Source organism: Neomonachus schauinslandi, chromosome 10 (assembly GCF_002201575.2).
Source record: "Neomonachus schauinslandi chromosome 10, ASM220157v2, whole genome shotgun sequence".
NCBI lineage: Eukaryota > Metazoa > Chordata > Mammalia > Carnivora > Phocidae > Neomonachus > Neomonachus schauinslandi.
In genome coordinates this window covers 113419044-113434906 of record NC_058412.1, presented here as the reverse complement: position 1 = coordinate 113434906, position 15863 = coordinate 113419044, and the positions used below count along the sequence as shown (strand labels likewise).

Here is a 15863-nt window from a genome sequence, read left to right as displayed (position 1 = left end):
GGGGGGTGGGGGGGGGGGGGGGGGCCAGTGGGCTGAGGCTGGGGCAGGGCGACAGTGGGCTGAGGCGAGGGTGGGGGGGCAGCAGGGCCTCGAATGTACTTCATCCTGAGGAAGCTGTGGTGGGTTTTAAGCCAGCAGTGACCGGCCAGTGGGCTAAGTGACAGTTCACCAGTGTTCTTGAATGCCCTGGTGGTGCCAAGAAGACAACTCAGAGGGCATCAGCTCAGGGTGGACGTCCTGGTCTGGGACTCTAGACAGGGTCTTCCCTGGGGTTTCTCCCTAGTGACCCCCACAGGAGTTCAGACTGGGGGGGTCACAGAGCGGCTCCCACAGCACAGGGGTCGCTGGTGGCTTGCTGGCCAGCGCCGTGCCAGGCTGTGCTCAGGCGGCCCCTCCCCCCAGACTCGTGGCAGCTCCTAGCAGCGAGCACCAGGGACACACAGCTCCAGGCGGGCGTGAGGAGGTCTGTGTCCTGGTTAGAGAAGAAGCCCTTCCAGGAGGAAATAATCCTGCTTTCTGTCCTGTGTTCTGACTGCTTCTGTTGTTTCCTCCATAAAAACAGCGACAGCAAACCCTCAAAACTAAAAACTTCCCATTGGTATCTTTGAACAAAGATGCGGAAATCCTCAGGCCATCAGCTCTGGAAGAGAGTGCCTCCAGAGCCTTTGTTCCCTGGCCTGCCTCACCGCGGAGTTAACACGTTTTTTGTTTTTTTAAGACGGGCAGTGTCCTCCCTCCCTGAAGCTCCGAGGAGCTGGGGAGGGTACTGCAGGGGGAGGGGAGTGTGGTCAGCGCCGCAGGGCCAGGGAGCGGCCGCTGGGAGGGTGTCCTGGGCTCGAGCCGTGAAAGCCCAGTCCAGTCGGGGTCTGGACAGCTGTGAGGGGTGGCTGGGGCGCAAAGGGGGCAGAAGGCGGACCCTGGAGTGTAAGGGATTGGAGGTGAGCCAGGAGGCCGGGCCACAGGGAGTTTGCGTGATGTCTTGCAGGTAACCGGGCAGGGGTGGGGGAGCGCTGGGGGTGGGGGTGGGGGCTGGACCGCAAACCTGGAGGCTACAGTGAAAGCAAAGTTTTCAGCGGGGCCACGGGGGCACAGAGGAGGTGGCCAGGCCTTTACATTGTGTTTACTGAACTCCACCTTCCCCCGCAGCTCGTGGCCACCATCACCTCTGGCCTAGGAGACTGGCAGCCTCTTCACTGGGCTTCCCATCTCTAGTCCACCACCCCCCCCCAGTCTATTCCCATAACGGAACAGACATGGGGCTTTCAAAACACTGCCATGGGGACCACAGGAGTCTGCTAAAACCCTTTCATGGCCCCACACTGCCTTCAGCATCAAGATCAAGTTTGAGTTCTTGAACTGGCATTCAAGGCCCTTAGCTATCAGCCCACTCCCGGTGTGTACAGCCTCCACTCCCTAAAATACACACCAGCTGAGCTGGGCTACGGGCAGCCTCAGTCACTCCCTCTTAGCCTCCCCCATGGCTTCCTCCCCCCCCAGACACCTCCTCAGCCTTGAAGTAGCAGGTCAAAGCCATCAGGTTTAGATCACCTTTCCAGGCCTTGCCCTCCATGCCCTGCTCTTGGTTGCTCTTCAGCTCATTTCAGCAGCCCCTGGGCACCTCTTTTGTGGCAGGTGCTGGGGACAGTGAAGTGTCCTGAGCAGGTAACAGCACCCAGTTCAAGGGCAGGCAGAGTACAGATGCTGGGAGAACTCATAGTTCCTTCCACCAGCTACCACCCCCTCACCCTCACCCACTCCTTGCACCTGCCTCCTCACTTTTCTCCCATCTGTGCCAGTGACTCACCTGCACACATTTAAACCTGTCCTGGGGACTGGCACAGTGCCAGGCCAGGTGCACACAGTCTTAAATGGCTGCCATTGCAGTCTAACTCTTGGAGGGCAACACATAACGAAATCCCCTTAACACAGCCTCTGATGGGTCAAAACAAAGGGACTGAGAATTAGATGGGCCTTCAGGAAGTTAATCTCTCTATATCCTTTTTTTTAAAGCTCTCTACCCAACATGGGGCTTGAACTCATAACCCCAAGAGCAAGAGTCACATGCTCTACCAAGTGAGCCAGCCAGGTGCCCCTAGGAAGTTATTCTCAAAACAAATACGTAAGCAGGACACCATGCTTCAGGCAGGATACTGAGACAAAGATGAATCCTCAAGGAAACCACACATTGGCAGAAGGAGAAGCAGACTATGAGAACAGCTTCCGTTTACAAAGGCTTCCCAAGTGCCAGGCCTTGTGCTGGGACAACTCCCATACGATCACATTTCACCTCACAACAACCTAACAGTGTAGGCATCGTTAGCACTCCCAATTTATGGATGAAGAAACAAGCTCAGCGAGCAAGTACTCTGCTCCAAGTCACACAGCTGATGGACTCCCTGGCACCAATAGCCGCTTGCTGTCAAGCGTGAACAACGCCGAGGGGTATCTTGAGCATCCGCTAGTAATGGAAGCCAGCCCAGAGCTGGAAGACAATGGCAGCTATAACTAAGGAAGAAAGGAGGCCAAACCTTGGGGCTGCAGGATGGCAGCTGGGGCAGCAAGGAAGAGCCATGGGTGTACAGAGGTGGAGGGTGATCTGGTAGGGGCTATCCAGGGCCCAGCCACCAAAAGGTGGTGGGGTTAAGTCCTCTTTGTTTCTGGAACTCCCCAGGAGGCACTGAGATAATGTTAGCTGAACTCATGGGGCAGAAAGGCAGCTTCAGAAAAGGTTGGTGCAAAGGGGAAAGGAAAAGTTGCTGGGCTGTGCACCCTGGATAGGAATCTGGCTTGCAGGCTGGAGGCACCGGAGGGAGCAAGTCTGGCTCTTTCCACAAGAGGGCGCCAGGCACCAGGCAATGAAGCTGTCTTGGGGCATGGGGGGAGGGGCAGGTGGGTGGTTGTGGGTTCCCCCAACGCTCTAGGGAGGGAGGACAGCTAAAGAGGGGGTACACCCAACTCAGGACCCTGAAATTCCAGCAGGAAGAAACAAGCACAGACAGGCAAGAGGAGTTCAGACCGATGCGTATGCTCATTCTGAGATGGTGTCATCATCTCAGGCCAATTATTTCCCTTTATACTGAGAAACAAGTCAGTCAGCTCCTTGACTCCATACTTCGTAAAATTTTAAAGAGCTCTCCACTTGAAACCTACGTTCCAGAAGGAACAACTCTTCCCTATTTTCCATCTCCTAGTCTAGGCTTCGCTCATTTTCAGATGCATCTGCTATGCTGGTCAGAGGTGTACTGAGAATTTCAATGATTGTCCTCTCCAGAATTCGACTTTCCAATCTGCCTGGTTATTTAAACCATCTTTAGAGGTTTCGTAGTTACATTCTGTACCTACTACTAGTATCTGAAGTCCCAGGGGTCTAAATCAATTCTTTGCTGTTCCTGCTGACTCTTGCTCATAGTGGCTCATTTCCTGGGATGTTCAGTAATTTGGGGGGACACTTTATAATTGATATATCAGTATTTTTTTTTAAAGATTTTATTTATTTGAGAGAGAGAGAATGAGAGAGCACATGAGAGGGGGGAAGGTCAGAGGGAGAAGCAGGCTCCCCGCTGAGCAGGGAGCCCGATGCGGGACTCGATCCCGGGACTCCAGGATCATGACCTGAGCCGAAGGCAGTCGCTTAACCAACTGAGCCACCCAGGCGCCCCATATATCAGTATTTTTGATATTTTCATTTTTCTCTAGAGGATTTGCATGTTTGCTTCTGCCAGACACCAGGAGATACTGCATCCAGGCCTAGAATCATCTTAATTCCTCAGCCCCAGGAGAAGGCAGACATGAGTCGAGTCTCCAGTCAGATTCTTGTTCTTCAGAGGGCCAGGGTTTTCTGCTCAGTTCCCTTTGCAGACAGATTTTAGCCTGTCTGCATTATCGCTGAGGCCAAAGCCAGTGACGGGGCTCCCTGGAAAGGTCCTAGATTTGCTTCTCTATTTTGTAGAGGCTTACACGGCCCCCAGAGGCAGTTAATCCCTCACACTCCAACTTTGTGAAATTTCTCCTGACCCCAGGCAGTACACGTTTCCTCTTTTGTATTCAACCCCCTCTGTGGTTTTGGTTTACTGTACTCTCATTTTTTCCCTGGCCTTTGGGGATTTCCTATAGTTTCTGTGACCTCAGCAATGCAATTAAAAAGTACATTCATTGGAATTTATCCAGCATTTGGATTTTTTATGGTAATGGCAATATTTTGGTCTGCGATTTCTGTAATAAGTTTAATATTATATTATCACTTGAATCCCTAGGATTTTTTTTCAGAGCTAAGGCAGACTGGACTGCTGACTTGTCTACCAAATGTGCTTTTGTGCTAGGCTGACAGTCACAAGGCTGAGATCCTGTTATTGTTCTAGGTGGTGGATTGCAGCGCTGGGCAGCTGCCGAGAGACCGGCAGTTGGCACCATCTGCATGAAAGATCATACAGCAAAGCCCCACCTCACCTTCTGGGGCCATGGCCACAGCCCAACCCTTTCTCCCTACCCTAAGATCACCCCCTTTGCATTTTGGAGGCCTGTGAAGCCGGTGGTGCCAAGAAGCCTCTAGGGCAAGGCTGCTTAGAAGTAGGTCTAGGGCAGGGTGCCTGGGAGGCTCAGTTGGTTAAGCGCCTGACTTTTGATTTCAGCTCGGGTCATGGTCTCGGTAGTGGGATGGAGCCCCGCGTGAGCCTCCATGCTCAGCGTGGAATCCACTTGTCCCTCTCCCTCTGCTCCTCCCCTACTCGCTCGCTCACTCTCTCCAAGTAAATAAAATCTTAAATAAAAAGTAGTTCTAGGGCAGAGGCCAGAGATGGGTATTCAGGTGACAGAAGTGAGGATGGGGCCAGGGCCTTGGGAAGTGAGTCCTCAGGTCACCAGCTAGGAAACTGGACTGACAGCCTGAGACTCCATACATACAGGTGTGCACGGCTGTGCCGCACAAGTGTGGGTCAGGTCACCACTGGTTTGACCCCCTCAGAGCCATGTTAAGTACTACCCGGGGTCTGCTGGAGGCACTGCAAGCTGGTGGGTGTTCAGGGAAAGCAGTTTGAACGCATGCTCCATGGATCCAAGAGAAGTTCAGTTCTAGAACTCCCACCTTGGAAAATTATCCCCAAGAAATAAATCATGCGAAGGAAGAGGTTCACTTCAGTATGTTGGACAGGGAAAACGTGAAAGCAATCCAACCACCTGACAGGAGGAGAAGAGTTAAGAAAATTACAGCCTCAATTAAATCATACAACCACTAAGCAAATAAACATGAAGGCAACAGTGTACTCGTCTATGATTTAACATCAGTGTAAAAGAACAGGAATTAATAATCAAGTCCAGGTATGTTAAAAATTTCGAAGGAAATACTTAAGAGCTATGAGAAAAAAGTACCTACAAGTCCACTACCCTATTTTGCACTTTCTGTGGAAGATCACTTAACAGAGCTGTTGCTGCCCTTGACCGCAGGCCCAGAGTGTGCAGCCAGCCTGACTGGGCTTGGGCCCCCCCGCTGGCTTCCCAGAGGCCTAGCAGCTGGAACCAGCTCCTCAGCAGTACCTCCAGCTTTCACTCCCCTGGGTGCTCTCTAGGCTATGGCAAGAACCCCTGGAGGCCCCCCAGGAGGAGGGGGAGCGGCCACGGAAGCCTGCTGACAGGACCTCTCAGTGTGTACACCCCTTTCCCTCCCTGTCGCGTTCCAGCCCGAGCCAGAAAAGGAATATAGCCTTTTTATTGACTACTTTTAAGTAGAACAAACTAAATACATATTTAACAGTTTTGGTTCATTTATACAGTACATTAAATAAGTTATGCACAGAGTTAAGTAACAAAAATTCCTATCTGAGTAAAATGACAAAGCACAGAGAAACCAGACTACCGCATCCTGTGGGTGCTTTCACATTCATCATCCCCCCTTAAAACCACGCTAAGAGGCATGGTTTTCTATTTATTTACATTATTGGTTTTCTTTTACGGATGGAGCTTTTATAGCCTCATCAGGAACTTGGAAAGCCATGAAAGTGGACCGAAGGCTGCTGAGCCAAAGAGCACTTTCAATCATTCACCTAATGCTTATTGCTGCTTCTCTCTGCCAACTCCAAGGCAGGGACGGGCTGCCTCTGCCAGCCGCCAGCCACACACGCCCTATTTGGTATAAGCATCAGTGAGTGTATACTGGGCAGTTGTGGGCCGGACTAGATGGGATCCTCCAGGGAAGTGCCATTTCTGGGGCCGTGGAGGGCAAGGGGGATCTAAGGTCCACCCTCAGGCCTCCTAACCTTCTCCTGGCTCACGATGGAAACGGTCACCTGCACCATCATCTTTGGAAATGAACATGTCAACGCACGTGGGCAGAGGCAGGTAATCAACATTTTGGTTTCACAAGAACTAGACACTCAGAGCTGGAAGGGCCCTATTCAGCAGCTTGCCCAGCCCCCCACCCCACCCCGGACAAGCTGGCCATCTGGCCTATGCTGGAACAGTCCACGTCCCTCTGGCTTTTCTTACATTTGGTTCAAACATGCCACCACCCAGTTCTCTGCAAATAGCTTAAAACAAACAAACAAAACAAAAACCAACAAAAACCAAACCAGCCCTCCCCCGCCAAATCTAAGTTGGCTTGGTCTACTGACCTGGTTCTGACAGCAGTTCTGAAGAAGGCCTTGAAGATGTATTCTATTTTCAATGATTCATTCAATCCGTAATACCTCCTACAGTTTCCAGGACAAATTGCTACCTGGTCATTATGCTTTCATTCTGAAGAGCTCACTACCATACAATTTCAATACTGTTGCTGAACCTTCAACTCCATTTGCTGAGATATCTTCTGGAACTACCCAGAACAAGGTCTATACCCTTTGCAAGCAGGTGACAGCCCTGGGGATCAATGTGATTTTGGAACAAGGCCATACAGAGTAAAGTGTAGATTTTCTGTCTAGAAGCTGAAGATGCTCATGCTGACACCAAGAAGTGAGGAGCTCCTGGTGGACTAACAGGCCCAGATGGGCAAAGGATGTCCGCACTGCAGCCAACATGACACCGACCTGTGCTGGGTAGATGTGTCTGGTTTCCAGACTTAGATCCGCTAAGATATGTATGCCTCAGCACTGTCCAAGATCCACGTGTTCTGTGACCTCAGGGTCACAGGAATGTGCCTGAGCACAGCTGCTAGAGGCCCACCCCTGGAACTTCAGGGACCCTCCAAAGTGCAAGTCCCACTCACACAACTCATAGGGTACGCTGCTTATTCCTGAGCAGGTGTAATTAACCAACTTCTTCCCGAGTCCATTTTCACCACTGAATGGAGTCAGGCATGATGCAGGTGGTGGGGACCCAAAGGAGGATGGAGGGTATGAAGATCCAGCCCTCAAGCACCCCTCAGAACATTTAAAGATGGCTCCCAGTTTGGCCACTTCGGCCTTCTCTGGTTCCTGCAACCATTCCTTGCACACAGAGGACAATGAAGTCCCATCACTCCTTAGCGTCCCTCAGTGGGCGATGCTGAGCACTGGCCTCATCCTCCAGATGTCCTCTGATGGGCGGACAGGCACGTGTCGCCTTTGCTTTTCATTTCTACAATATCAAAGAGCCTGGGGCTGCCCTGACAAGATCTTCAGTCTTATCTCCTTGGTCTTTTTTGTCCCCCCAAGTATTAACTATCAAGGTGGTCCTCTCTAATTAGCCTGATTATATAAAGATATTTTAAGTCTAACTACATGAAAAGTGGGAAGCCTGAACTTGTACTCCAAACCTGGTAGCTGGGATGGTGAGCGAACAGTGGAGACCAAGTGGAAAGCTGGACTCACCCTGGCCCCTTCAACCCTTCCCCCTGCTCCATCCCAAGACAGTGCCCCTCCTCCTCCCAACCAGAGAACAGGAAAATTTTAGAGAGGAGGATGATGAAGAATGGGGTTCTTTACATCTAAATAGGAAGTCTTGAACAGATGCCCTAGCTACCTAGCTGTGAAAGTGATTAAAATTAATAGCAAAAGGTCTGAGAACTGAACTACAGTGTAGAGTACCGCAAGATTTCCAGCTTGGCCTCTGGGCAACACACGAGCAAAGCAGTCTAGAACAGCATCACAGTACCTCTGCAACCTGGCTGTCCTTCGAACCACAGCCCACAACGGTCAGCAGGGGCCTGCACACCAAACTCAAACCTTAGCTACAGAAACTGACATTGAGCCCTCATGAATAGTCTGTTGTTTCTGGCTTTTTATTCCAACCAGGAAAAACCTGGGCTACCCTGGGTGGTCTTGTGGCCACTGAAGATTTAAAGAAGCTGCCCACGTGTGCATTTTGCCACTGAAAAGGCAGTGAACTGGGGGCAGATCCAGTGGGCACCACGAGATAACCTCTTGCTCTTATTTACAGGCTCCGTCACCTCCTCATGGGACATCTCATGTCTTAATGGAATCCCATGTCCTGCCCGGGGTCCTCATTTCATTCCTGTTGAAGTCAGGATGCCCCACCAATTGCTGCAGTTTACGGAATTCCACAATAAAGTTAACATTATTCATTCTCTGGGTATACCTTAATTTATGCAATGTAAATCCAGGTATTTTAAAGGCGCCTTGCACTGAGTTTCTTTGTAAGATAGAAAATCTTTCAGTAAAGACTTGAAAGTTCTCACGGTAAGCTACACATGTATATGAGGACAATGCTACTATGCTGATCCCTTTTCCTTGATGAGACGGAGACCTTTTATTTCACTACGGTCAGCACACAGAAGGTAGCCATCTAAAGCTGGGCTTTCATGCGCCAGCTGGAGCAGGGCCAACCAAGTCACCCCAACGGATTCCTTGGGGCAAGAGGGTGCTGGAGGCCTGGAGGTGGACAGAGAGAGGGTCAGGGTCATTGGGCTGCCAGCAAAATGCAAATGGCAGGGAAAAATATGCATGGCAGTTCCTAACATTTTAGAAGGGGTATAGGTGATATCATCTTTGGAGAGCCAGGTAAACATCTGGAAAACTACCTGATGATGGGAAGAAAAATTGGTTAAGCCTCTCTCAAAATGGTTGTCACATTTCACGGAACTTTTCTTAGCTCAAAGAGGGAAGCTATCAAATAGATAACATAAGGGAAACCAAGACTGTATGCCCGATAATAAGTTGACGTAATATGTATTATGGACGAGGTTTGAAGAATTCTTTCAGGTCCAGGAAGGCTGCTGGGATGTGACCAGGCCTTGACTGTGGAGGCAAGACCTAGCCACAAAACATCACATCCTATGGGACAACCATGCTTAAAAGGGGCCAAGCACAGACCACGAGAAGATCCACACAGTGATCTGGACATGCGTGGCCTCAGATAAAAGGGACACAGAACAAGACGACTGTGCAAACAGTCAAGCGGTGACAAAAGGTTCTGCATTTCCAACAGATCATCCATTCAATGATTTAACGATACTAGTTTGGCCAACATGCTCAGAGAGAACAGACTATCCACAATTGAGTCTCATTCTCCTGCAGACCAATCCATGCGCTGTAAACTATTTTCTGCATAAGCAAAATCAAGTAAGAGAGAAAAAAATGGGTCCCAAACTAAAGTAAGCAAGCCAGGCTGGAAAATCTTGTCCAAAATGATCTGTGATGCTTGAAGGCAGTTTTATTTGTTTTTCATTATTATGGGTGCTTTTAGTGAAACGGTCACTTCTTTCCGGTGATATCTGATCATCTGACAAGTCTGAACAGCAAGGTCGAGGAGAGAGTCCTGAGTGCTGCTTTTGCCGGCCCAAGTCCTGGTGGGGCTCATCAGTGGCATCTGCTGAGGGTGGAAATGGGGCTAAAGGAGCTACCCCGTCAGAGGGGATCTCCTCCACAGCCTGCTGTCAGCCTCCAGGCCTCTGCTGCAGGACAGCCGAGTGGGAGACAGTGCCCGGGGGGGCGAGCTGCCTCCAGCCTGGTGGGGCGCATGTGACAGTCTCTGCCGCCTCAAGAGGCAGGGAGGGGAGCTGGTGGTCTACACGGAAAAGGGGCTGGCCATGCCAGTTTCAGCTGGGACAGGAACAAACCCGGGAGCCCAGGAAGGAGGCGGCCGCTCTGGCCAGCTGCCTGTGTGCAGAGAGAATGGCACGCTAGCTCCTCGAAGGCCACAGACAGGAAACTGGGGCCAGTGTCCAGAGAGGCCGTGGAGCAGTGTTTGCTGGGCTTGCACTCTTCCTGCCTCCACTTCACTTTTGGCTGATGACCCGACAGCTCATTGCACTGGTTCCCACGGCCAGGCCCCCAGTGCCACATCCTGCTGCGCTGTGAGGTCATCAGAGGGAAGGGAGCCTGGGTTCAGAGTCCGTTGGTGTCGATGGCTGTCACAGAGGCGGGCGTCGAGGAGCGTGAGGTGGCGGCCGAGGTCTTGTCCAGAGCTGGGCTGGGCACACTGCAGTCGGCGGCCCTGGCTGAGGAGCCCCTGCCTGCCGGGAGCAGCGGCCGGCCTTGGCCGTGGGGGCTCTGGCCGTGCAGGCTCTGGCCACAGAGGCGGTGGTGGCGCTCCCAGTCCTTGTGCTGGCAGAAGGAGCCGCAGTAGCGCGCAATATTGCAGCCGCTGCACGTCTCACTGGCTTTGCGGCCACAGTTCCAGCAGTTCTGCAAGACACAGGCAAGGGTTAGTTGCTTGGATCCTGTGTGGGGAGAGCGTGGCATTTGGAGCTACATACACCTGGGCTCGTCCTGCTTCAACTGCTCTGTGCTGATGCGTGGCAGAAACACACACCTCTCTGAATCTCCTTCATTGGCAGGAAGAGGCAAACCGCCTGCCATGGGCTGGCAGGACAGCAGGACGAAGGGTGCCAGGGAAGGGCGGGGGGAGCTCTCACCTCCTGCCGAAGGCACCTACTCATTGTTCTGACTCACATTTAATCCTCAGTGACCAAACCAAACTCTGTCCCAGCGTCCCCGACATGACACATGCACACGTGTGTTTAGATAATGTTTTTTCTCTTGCTGATCTCAACAGAGGAATGATCTTGATTGCTTTTACCGACAACACCTGATCCTTTAAAAAAGCCCCCTGCCAGGGGACCAGGAGTGCGGGCAGCTGCGCAACTTCTGTGCCCATTCTCCTTTCGGCGATGTGTCTCGTCACAGGAGGGCTGGCAATCAGAGGACTACTTCGGGCTTGTTTCACGGAGCCCCCCAGCACCTCCGATCTCAGTGCCCCGGGAGTTTTCCTGCTACTCTTTGCACCTGCCACGGAAGGGGCAGGTGTTGCTGGGCTTTAGCAGAAATGCATGGGGGGCAGGTGAGGAAGGGAGAGCACTAATTCTGACAGAAGGGAGGAGCCAGTGAGACTCGGGTAGAGCTCCGAGTGGCAGGCCTGCGAGCGCAGTGGCAGGACGCTCAGTGAACACACGGCACCGCGCTTCCATCCAACAGCTAAGGAGGGGAGCAGCAGCATGAAGAAGGCTGCCACGAGGCGAAGCTCCCGCAGCTCCCAGCGCCTGCCCCTGGCAGTCTCCTTCCGGAGGCTCCCCCGAGGACTCCACGAGTGAGCCTGCACCCGAGGCCCCCAGGACCCACTCAGAAGAGAAAAAGCCTCCGGCACTGGCCAGGTGAAATTAGCAGGAAGAGGCAAGGCTCTCTTAGGTGTCAGGAAGGACCTGAGCACCAGCTGGCCTCCCACCCCCACCAAAGGGTCTCCAGAATGGCAGAAGCCGATCTGAGGAATGGCCTGATCACTCCATAATCCCCTCAAGGAAGACAGACACTGTCCCCAATGAAATCTGGACACCTGCTCAAGTATAAAACAACAGACAAGTGCTTGCAGCCATCCAGCCCACCTTTTGCAGATGGGACACTGAGAGCCAGCAGGCAGGGATGTGGCCTAAAGCTGTAAAATGATTACATGGCTATGCAAAGCCTGGAAGCTGAACCCCCTGACTCTACTATACTCAAGATTACAAAGGACTGCAGACTCCCTTCTAACAACAGGCTTCTCAGGAAATACACTTAGGGACTGCCCAAACTTGCCCAGCACCAACACCCAGAGGACCAGAATAGGGAAGAGACATCTCTCCCAGGATGCATTTACGGATCCTCAAGCAAACTACACTCCAGAGAATGTCATACTTTTGAGTGTGATAGGCTGACTCCAAATGATGCTTTGGCAGGACATTACCACTTGTGGGGAAGAAACTCGTTGGTTACAGCCCACATGGGGCCGCCCTGGAAACACAGGCCAATGTGTCAGCCCCATGGTCAGCCCCAGCCGAATGGGAGAGCCTCTACTCCCTCTCTGTCCTAGCCTGCAAGGGCATCTCAAACCAGGACAGAGTATTACACCACTAGTACTTTCACTGTGGCTGCCATATATGTTTATAATAGATTATTTCATCATTTATGGGACAAAATAAAACAAGATAAACAGGCCCCCAAAGAGGCAGGACCATAAAATGCAACAACAGCGTGGCGGGTGTCAGAGCAGCCAGGGTGAAAAGGACACTTGTAGGTTTTCTTTTCCTGTGTCTTCTTCCCCCCGACAACCATGAGGCTTTCTGCCGAGATATAAGGCAAAAGGTGTATTATTGCTGTGATCACCCTTCAGATCAGCATTCCTCAAGGCTGGAGCAACACATACGGCCAAACAGTCCTTTGTAGCTAGTGGGAGAAGGTTATAAACCTCCTGAGTCACTGCCTAGGGAAGTCACAATGGGGATTCTAGACCTTGCTCTGTTAAGCACAGATCATCAGTCTCTGCCACTATTACAGGTTCCCCTGCACCCGGAGATAGAGCCTTCCCATGAAACCTTTCAGAAGCTGAAATGGTGTAAAGCGGAGAAACAATCAGCATTGATTTATATGGGAAAATTTTGAGTGTTCCCAGACCCAAAAAATAACTTCTCTTAGGCCTTTCCGTAGGACACATTTTGCTAATGGATGCATAAAATAAATTGAGATAAAGCACAGACCCAGTTCAAAGCTCTCACAGCCAGCTGCTGAGAGTGGAATTCCCGGGGAAGGAGCTTGGTGGGGCCAGTCTTGCTGCTCAGGCCGTGTGCTGGGCTTGCTGCATAACAAATGCTGAACGCTATTTTTGTGTTTTCCCTTTGCTCATTAAAGTGAAAACGCTTTTCAGATTTCTTTCAGCAAGTGAGAACAGGTACTAACATATAGGCCTTTTGTAAAACCAAAGGCATAATGTGAACTTTCAACAAGTGAGAGATACCTGTAGTACAGAGTCTAAGTGTGGCTTGGGGATCACCTGTTATCAGAACGACCTGGGATTGTTCAAATCCTTGGGACCTTTCCCAGGCCTCCTTGACCTTACTGCAAACCCGGCCCAAAGGAGGAATGACTCCCCATCTGAGAATCAACTGCTAGCCCATTAGGCTGGCAAGGAAATCCAGGCTGAGGACAGAAGGTGCCTGGTGGCAGAGATGAGGGGACCTCTCACTCCACGCCTCTGCCCGAGGCATTACAGGGGAGACTCGGGAGACTCTTAGAGGCCGCAGCTGCTCTGCAAGGGCAGGTGCTACCACAGCTGACACAGGCATGTTTTTACACTGTAAAAAAGTCCTTGGTCTACAGTGCACTACCGTTTACCAGCACTTTCACAACCACGATCTTGACCTCATTATATTCTGTCAAAACTATGAGACCAGCAGGACAGGGGCTGCTACACAGTCACTACACAGAGAAGGAAACTGAGTCCTTAAGGGTATGCTGCGACTGTGAGGGGGAACTGGGAATAGAACTCAGGGCTCCTAACCTCCCGTTCTGGGCTCCCTTCATTATTCCCCACCACTTCTCAGAGAATGAATAAGAAACCCCAGAGATGTCTGCTGGACTTCAGAATTTTCTGGATGAAATAAAGGGAATTCATCCCTTCTGGTCCAATGCAAACTAACCCAGAGCTTCGGACCTGCTAGCACTCCCCTGTTTTGGAAAGAAAGTTTGCTGGGATGGGTGCTGGTGTGTGCCTCATCTACAGGTCACTCTGTGCACTGTTTAAAATGACAGGTCCTTGGGTACCTGGGGGACTCAGTCTTCAAGCGCCCGCCTTCAGCTCGGGTCATAATCCCAGGGTCCTGGGATCGAGCCCCGCATCGGGCTCCCTGCTCCTCGGGAAGCCTGCTTCTCCCTCTCCCACTCCCCCTGCTTGTGTTCCCTCTCTTGCTGTGTCTCTCTCTGTCAAATAAATAAATAAAATCTTTAAAATGACAGGTCCTTCACAGCACAATGCTATAAAAGGAGAGCTGGGATTTAAACCACACAGTCTAGATCCAGAACTCATGCTCTTAGCCAAAATGTTCCACTCCCTTTTTGGAGGCACACGCAGTAAAAGATAAACACAGATATAAAAGCAGGTAAATATGAACGGATACGGACATAGCTGTGGATGGCGACAGATAGAGAATTAAATACACACAACAAACAGAGATGTCACTGTAGGAGGGAAGATGGACAAGAAGAGGGTTAATGGAACTATTTTCTCAGAATTCAGTGTCCTTGTTGGGGTGCTACAACAAGGAACCTCCCCACATCCTCTTTGAGGGCCACGTGAGATGTAGGCACGTTCCTCTTCACCTGCCATGCTTGGAACTACTACACTGCAGGGCACCATTTACACAGAGTGAGACTAACATTGCTGCTGTTTCAACAAACCAAACCAACAAAACCTCCCAGTTCTTTACGTCTCAACTGGTAGATGGATCTGCCTACTTACAGAAATAGGCCTGTTTCAAGACTTAAAGTTTATCTCAAAACTGAAAAATGACTGAAATGAAAATTACAGAAGAACTTTATTATATTCCAAAGGACTATTATGATGTTTTTGTCATACGCTTTTTTCTTTTCAGTTTTACTTTTGTCCTCACTGTGGTAGAAGTGTCCTGGATAGAAACATCACCATGTGCTGGGCCTTGGGTCTTGGAGAGGTGGGCAGGTCTGCCCGGTATGTCACTTCAATCCATGCAAGAACTATCCTCTTTATAAACAGACCAAATGCTATAGGGCCCTGCATCTCCTTACCCCTACCCTGGCTTCAGCACCGAGGGATTACATCAGTGAAAATTCCTTAAGCCCCAGTTTCCTCTGTGTAAAATCAGAACCCAACAATACCTACCTCATAGGGTCACTGTGAGGATCAAAAAGGCAGCACATACACTTAACTCTGTGTCTCTGGTACCTGGTGAGCCCACTAGTCAAAGGTAGCCTTCATAATCATGTAATTCCACCCTGTCTTCAGGGTGAGTTTTCAAAATTGAAACTGATACAATGAGCTGATTTATCTAAGAATATAATAATTAAGAAACAAAATTCTTCTGGTACTAGATAAAAATTATAATCATCTAGTTCAAGAGCTGACCATTTTATCTTACTGCCTAGCACTTAAAAAGAAAACAGTGGGCTCGGGGACTACAGCTGCCCCAGCCCCGGCCCCCCCAACCCCCAGGGCTAACAGAACTCTGACCTCTGTTGACTCTTCTTGCTCATTTATGACGAGGAAGGCATCCTCCGCAGCCTGCCGTTTGACGTTCGCTATGGTTTGCTCCATCCGAGCTCTCTCTGTTGCAATCACTTCAAAGGCTTTTTGTTCTGCCTCAGCAACAGCTTTCTGTACTTCTGACATGGCCTGAATTTTCACCTTATTCACAGCTTCTTCTAGAAGAAAGTGACAGTAAAATCAACTGGCCGAGAAATCTTTTCCCTCCCACTCCCTATCACTTGCGAGAAGGGATGGAGCTAAAACAAGAGGACTTTTCCAAAAATACACACGGTTTAACATATGACATACACATTCACTTTTATTCTTATACTATTTGTCTGTTCATGTACTCCCTTGTTGGGTGTATAGATGGGCAGCACTGTGCTAAGGGCTGGGGACACCTAGAGGACTAGGACGTAGTCCTTTTTCCCTACATGTTTGTGATCAAGTACAAAGGTGGCTTGGGTGTCCAT

The 15863-nt window shown here is 50.6% G+C and overlaps 1 protein-coding gene across 2 annotated transcripts in view; it reads right to left on the bottom strand.

The window, feature by feature from the left end:
• Positions 1–10091: 10091 nt before the first annotated feature.
• CBFA2T2 (CBFA2/RUNX1 partner transcriptional co-repressor 2) overlaps positions 10092–15863 on the bottom strand; it is a 40003-nt gene continuing 34231 nt past the window's right edge. Inside the window, exons 9-10 of one of the 2 annotated variants that reach the window (XM_021689038.2) lie at positions 15376–15566; positions 10092–10550 (exon numbers count right to left, since the gene is read on the bottom strand). In XM_021689038.2, the coding sequence (XP_021544713.2) occupies positions 10251–10550; positions 15376–15566 (491 nt within the window). In that variant the 3' untranslated portion in view covers positions 10092–10250. The remainder of the gene's footprint in view (positions 10551–15375; positions 15567–15863) is intronic. The other variant, XM_044918646.1, reaches the window with a different exon arrangement.